Consider the following 6,434-nt stretch of genomic DNA (forward strand, 5'->3'; position numbering starts at 1 on the left):
CTTCACTCGTTTTCTAGCTACTACTGGAAGGGAGCTCCAACCCCCTAGGTCTTGTACTAGCCAATCCATTTACTAGTATGTAGGTTCCAGCCTACAGAAGGCTCCAACCTTCACTCGTTTTCCAGCTGCTACTAGAAGGGAGCTCCAACCCCCTAGCTCTTATACTGGCCAATATGTTTACCAATATGTAGGCGCTGACCTACAGAAGGCTACAACCTTTTGTCTTCCTCCAAGGACCACATTTCATAAATTTTCAAACTGGTTTCTCTTGGAACACAACACCACAATCTGAAGGCCTCATTTCATCAAATTTTCATACTGGACCCATCAACAACATTGAAGCTCATAATCAATCACCACTGTAATACAACCATCAAATGCATCTGATCAACCAATCACTAAAGCTTAATCATCAATCTCTAAATCATCCACAACTGAATCAATCATTGAAAACCCATCATCACTAAAGCAAATCACAATCAAGCAATCTGAACATTCAGACCACTGTCACCAGAACACAAAGCAGAACCCAGAACTCTGCAACAATAACCATAACCAACTGCAACTTCAAACATCATATTTCATAATGTATACACTACTTCGATGTGCCAAACTTGTGTGTATACACGCTTTTATCAAAGCAAACCAACGTACAGATCTTAAAAACTTCACAACTATTCCAGACTTTAGTCATACCCAGATCATAACATTTACAAAATAAAACATGCGTCAGTATTCAGATCTAGACTATCCATGATCAAACCACATAATGATAATTCATTTTAGGTCTCATGATCCTGATCCATCATCCATCATCAACCACATAGGTGCATCCTTAGTTCAGATCAAGCAAAGCATCAGAAACTCATAACCTGCATATTTGATCTAACACTTCATAAGATATTCAATACTTCCACACTTGGCCTAATAATATTCTCCTCCTTATATAGTTTTAAGCCTTTCGCAATACCTTGGACGAAAACCACTTAGGATCAATACCTTGGACCAAATACCTAGGGTCAATACCTTGAACCAAAATACCTTGGACCAAATACCTCGAACCAAAATGTTGGTTTTCCAACATGTATGCAATTTTCCTCCTATGGGAGTGCGTGTATACGTATATGCTCCTTTTGTTCTATTAACCCGTGTGTATACGTTGTTTGGACAAAGTGAAGCAGTGTATACTTCTTAAACCACTCTCTTTCTTCAATCTCTGAAGTCTGATCTGTAAGTTAACCTATTGCGCTGTGAGTTGCCATCAAGGACAACACCTGTATCATAATGCCAACAGTGCTTCACTGGAACTCGAGTTTTAGATTGAGTTATTAATCTATTGTTTTTGTCAAATATTTGTGTGTTATGATTTGGAAGAACACTAAATTGTGTGAAGTAGAGATGTCTGGATTCAACTACAGATTTTATAAAAGGGTTACTGCAACAGTAAATACTGCTATGCAAGTATTTAAGAATTTGGTAGAGTGGTACGTTAGGAGAGCTCTTCCTGAGGTGATTTATCATTTCTTCTACCCAGAGATGAGATGCATCCTCATCAATGGTTTGCAATGATTGTCCAATACAATGATTGTCCAATATTTCTATCCCATCTTGCTATTGCCTCCTTCTCATTATGTTGCATCCCTCAATTTTCCCATCCATGGTGGTACTTGATATTGATAGGTTTTTACAAACTTAGATATGTACTTTGCCATTGTAGACCTTGCATTATGTCAAGATCAATGATGTGCACACTATTTTCACCTTGGAATACTTGTTGGATTGCTTGATTTGCAGTGAAATGGGAAAATTTCACAAATCCGCTGATACCATTATATGCTTGGCAAGATAATCAATTTAAAGGATGGATCTCTTTAAATGACCACTAATTTTGGTAATCAAGCATTGGCTAGAATAATTGACATTGATACCCAAATGCCTTAGGACATTTCCTTTCCACTGAGACCAAACCATCATTTATTTTAGTTAAATTTATTTTAAATTTGATTTTTTTGATGAGGATGATGATGGTGGTGGTGGTTAATTTCCACTGAGACCAAACCATCATTTATTTTAGTTAAATTTATTTTAAATTGGATTTTTTTAAATTGTAAATTTTTTTTTTTTATTGTTTAGATTTTGATTTAGTTAAATTTATTTTAAATTTGATTTTTTTAAATGGTAAATATAGTTTTTATTATTTTTTACTTACATTTAAAATAACCATTTAAGTTTTCATTTTATCTAAATTTTGATTTAGTTAAATTTAATTAAATTTATTTTAAATTTGATTTTTTAAATTGTAAATATATTAATTATTTAATTTTTACTCACATTTATTTAATATTCTTCTTTGTATCCTCTCCCTTGTGGTTGATGAAAACCTGGTATGGCGGGCATGGCTTTGCTACTGCCTCCATACTTGATACCTTGTAGTTTGGAAGGTGGAGGAAACGCTTGTCACGGCAATGAAGATGAAGAGTAATGGCCGGTCGAAAAGCTAATAGGGAGGTCGAAAAGTAAAATCACCGTAGGTGGGGAGGTCTTATCTAAAGATGTCGTAATATGATCGGCGCGTAGAGGGAATTCCACAAGTCTTCGCTGTACCATGCGTCACCCACGTTGGTTGTGGGTGTCGACGTCGTAATATGATCGGCGCGTAGAGGGAATTCCACAACTCTTCGCTGTACCATGCTTCACCCACGTGGGTTGTGGGTGTCGTATTATGATCGGCGCGTAGAGGGAATTCCAATAAAAATCAGCGTAGGTGGGGAGGTCTTATCTAAAGATGTCGTAATATGATCGGCGCGTAGAGGGAATTCCACAAGTTTTCGCTGTACCATGCGTCACCCACGTTGGTTGTGGGTGTCGACGTCGCAATATGATCGGCGCGTAGAGGGAATTCCACAAGTCTTCGCTGTACCATGCGTCACCCACGTGGGTTGTGGGTGTCGTATTATGATCGGCGCGTAGGGGAATTTCCAATAAATGGTACGATGCACCGGCCGACCACTCTTCATTTCCTTTGGGCTTAATCTTCCGTAATCAAGTGGGCATGTGCAGCAATTGTTGACGCATTCGTCGTGGCAGTTCCACCATACTCGTTCATTGCCTACCAACATAGGCTAGGTACACGCGGAATTCTTATTCACTAATATACTGAACATTTTCTAAGATAGAAGATCTTCACAGTGGAAATTCACATCTTACATCTGTCTTTCACCGATGGTGGCTCATCCATGATGTGTGGACTTAGTGCACGCGTAATGCTTATTCGCTACTTTAATGAACATTTTCTAGCTTTGATGGAACATGTTTATATATTGTTAAACATTTCTTTAGTCTATATTTTTTATAAATTTGCATCCACATTTCCACAACCTATTAATTGCACTCTTCCTTTACCAAGTCGATTTCACTTTCATGTGGGTTGTTGAATAAGTTTTTTTCACTTTCCATCCTAGATGACTTTGTCGCACTTGACACACACAAATATGCTCATACTTAGCTACTTCACTTGTATGCAAATTCATTATATCCCTAATATCTTATATTGCCCCGTGACTCTCTCAATCATAACTTTACATTTAATCATTTTAACATAGGTTTTCTTTTCATTTGTAAATGAGGGAGTCATTGACTCATTTTTGGACAATATCTTGTCTCCCCTCCTACAACCTACATTGAGCAAGTAAGACAATCAAACTGGAAACCAAAATCAAATGTATATTAATGACTTCAATCAATGATGTACACTGTCTCGTCTTCGCCAAAAATAAAAGCAAACATTTATTCTCCCATTGTCTTTTACTTTCATGCTTTTAATTATGCCATTTCAACATGGGTAGGGAGCCTCTTTATCCTCACTACGACAGGCACAAATACCCTCTTCGCCACAAATAAGAGAAAAACGCTTATTCTTCCTTTATCTTTTACTTCAAACTCTCGGATTCGAATAAACATTCTTGAATTTGCTTCATTTTGCGTCATCTCCAACTTTGCTTCCGCCATTTCCAATCGCAAAAACTTTAATTTTCCGAAGTTCCAATAGTCGCCTTAAACCTATATTAATGCTCCATAAGTGCTTCTATTTACCCGCGCCCAATCCACCTCCCTTGCTCTCCATCACAGCCCCTCTTCATGTGCCCTGCAAAACTCGCCGCAGATATATACTCTCATTCCTTTTCTCTTCGTTGCTTTCCAACAGTAACAAGAAAGTCATGGCAGTCGTCACCAGGGTAAGAGGCAACGAGATTATCCACCCACTGGTGCAGCTGATGGCCGAAGTTATCAGCAAGGAGGATACCCATCACAATCTGAAAATTGACTTGAGGCCTCTGCAGATCGTTGTACAAGATATTGCCGCCCTCCAAGCGCCCCCAGAGTTTGTGAAGATTTGGCTGCAATTGCTGCACAATTCTCTTGCAGAGGCCAAAAGCCTACTCGATCGCTCGGGACGGCGCCAACGCTGTCTTGACTGGCTCGTGAACAACCCCAGGAGACAGTCCCAACAAATAAGAGGATGGAATGCATTTTTTGATGGGCTCTATCATGTTATGCAAACCGAATTGCCAATGTTGATCACTTCTCTGCACTTTCTTTCATCAAAACCGTTGTTGCGTAAAGAGCGAGTAGCTGCCTCTGTGTTTGTAGATGGTCAGCCCCTCTCTAGAGATGAAGCCTGGATGCTCTTTCGGAGAGTGGCTTTCAAAGATGTCCGAGTTTCTATGGATATAGAAGAGCGTGCCAGGATAATTGCTGACGAGTGCAAAGGTCGTCCTTTGGCCATCAATGTAGTGGCAGCATCAATGATTGGGCAAAGCAGTGTAGAAGAATGGGATAATTGTTTATCTTCAGTGAAAAAGGTAGATCCATCTTTTCCACCTACTCATCCTCACCTTGATGCAGAGCTCTATAGATTGCTACGATGGAGTTATGATAGTTTGCCTAATTCAATTGTAAAGAATTGCTTTTTATACTGTGCTTTCTATAAGCAAGGTCAGGAGATCGATTCCCGCGAATTAGTGGAAATGTGGATTGGGGAAGGTCTCATCAAGAGCAAACAGGGAGCATATTCAATGGACATGGCTATTGGGCGCAGCTATGTAAAACTCCTTGTACATCGTTCCCTGTTCCACATTGTTAAGCAGTCTAGAACGAATGTGTTTAGGCCATGGACACGGAGTACATATCGTCACGATGTTTTTCCGAGCATAGGAGTTAACGATGCTATTCGTGAAATGGCAATGTATATAGCCCAGAAAGAGGAGAATTGTTTCTTCATGACAGGCCAAAATCCGCCAAATTTGCCAGAGGCTGACTATGCGAAGTGCAGAAGGATATCATTTCCAGATAATTATAGTGGGGCTCTGCCCACTGACTTGAGATGCCCAAATCTCACAACTCTCATCTTACAAGACAACACATATTTGGAATTGCCTCCCACAGAACTTCTACTGAGCAGGCTGACCTCTCTGAGGGTTCTCAACCTGTCGGGCTGCACGAAAATAACTTCAGTCCCAACATCAATGGGACAACTAAGACTGCTTCAGTTTCTGACATTAAGTGGGCTCCCCATCCGATATTTAGGTGAAGAGGTATGCCATCTTTCTGAACTTCAATTTTTGGATCTTTCAGGGTGTCAACGTCTAGAATCATTGCCATCTCAGATTGGACAGCTCAAAAATCTCAAGCATCTTAATTTAGATGTATGTCATTCTTTGAAGATGATTCCGCCTGAGATCTCTGAACTTACTTCCCTGAGCAGACTCCAGTTATACAGACCTTTTTTAAGTATGGAAAGGGAAGCACCTGCAAGTATTTGGAGTTTGACGGGTCTTCAAAACCTGACGGAGTTGAAAGTATTGTTAAACGATCCCCTTAAAGATGGCATAATGGGAACCTGGTCGGAGATGAGGCACTTAGTGTTGGCCTGCTCTAAGCATCAGAATATCACTCACAATCTTCCTGATGACATGCAGAACATGAAGAAGCTACAGTCTCTTTTCCTAATCAGACATGGAATGCTAAGTTTGCCAAATTGTAAGTTTGAACATCTTGAAACGGTAAAATTGTATGAATGCGGCAACATAAGGGAGCTGTCTGCATTGGAGTGGTTGCCAAATTTAAAGTATTTGAAGTTGCGGGCGTGTAAGGGTTTGAGTGAGTTGGGGATAGGGAGTCGGGTTCCAAGTGGATACCTAAGGTTAGAAAAATTGGTTCTCGGAGGACTAGAAAAGTTAGAGAGTCTGGGTGGACCATCAAACACGGGAGTGTGGGATCAAAGAACGCTACCCAACCTTCGTGTCCTGAAGATAGATGAGTGCTTCTCTTTGAGAAGATTACCCATTGGAATGGAAAAGTTGCAAAATTTATGTGAGTTAAAAGCTGACCCTCGGTGGTGGGAAAAGATAGTGTGGGAGGATGACAACATGAAA

The 6,434-nt window shown here is 39.9% G+C and overlaps 1 protein-coding gene across 1 annotated transcript; it reads left to right on the forward strand.

Moving 5' to 3' along the window:
* The first annotated feature begins 3,708 nt into the window (after positions 1–3,708).
* LOC149240588 (putative disease resistance protein At1g61300) lies at positions 3,709–6,020 on the forward strand. Its single transcript, XM_089367333.1, has 2 exons — positions 3,709–5,594; positions 5,765–6,020. The coding sequence occupies exons 1-2, from the start codon at positions 4,068–4,070 to the stop codon at positions 5,879–5,881; spliced, it is 1,644 nt and encodes a 547-aa protein (XP_089223459.1). The 5' UTR covers positions 3,709–4,067; the 3' UTR covers positions 5,882–6,020.
* The last annotated feature ends 414 nt before the right edge of the window (positions 6,021–6,434 follow it).

The sequence above is a fragment of the Pinus tabuliformis genome, chromosome 8, assembly GCF_031772625.1.
Source record: "Pinus tabuliformis cultivar Carrire ecotype Pingquan chromosome 8, CPIR1, whole genome shotgun sequence".
In the NCBI taxonomy this organism is placed as follows: Eukaryota; Viridiplantae; Streptophyta; class Pinopsida; order Pinales; family Pinaceae; genus Pinus; species Pinus tabuliformis.

Bases quoted from the DNA above. Each gene is read 5' to 3' on its own strand.
- LOC149240588 (XM_089367333.1), top strand. From the start codon at position 4,068: ATGCTCCATAAGTGCTTCTATTTACCCGCGCCCAATCCACCTCCCTTG. The intron at 5,595-5,764 runs GTATGCCATCTT...TTCCCTGAGCAG, and splicing joins TCCGATATTTAGGTGAAGAG to ACTCCAGTTATACAGACCTT.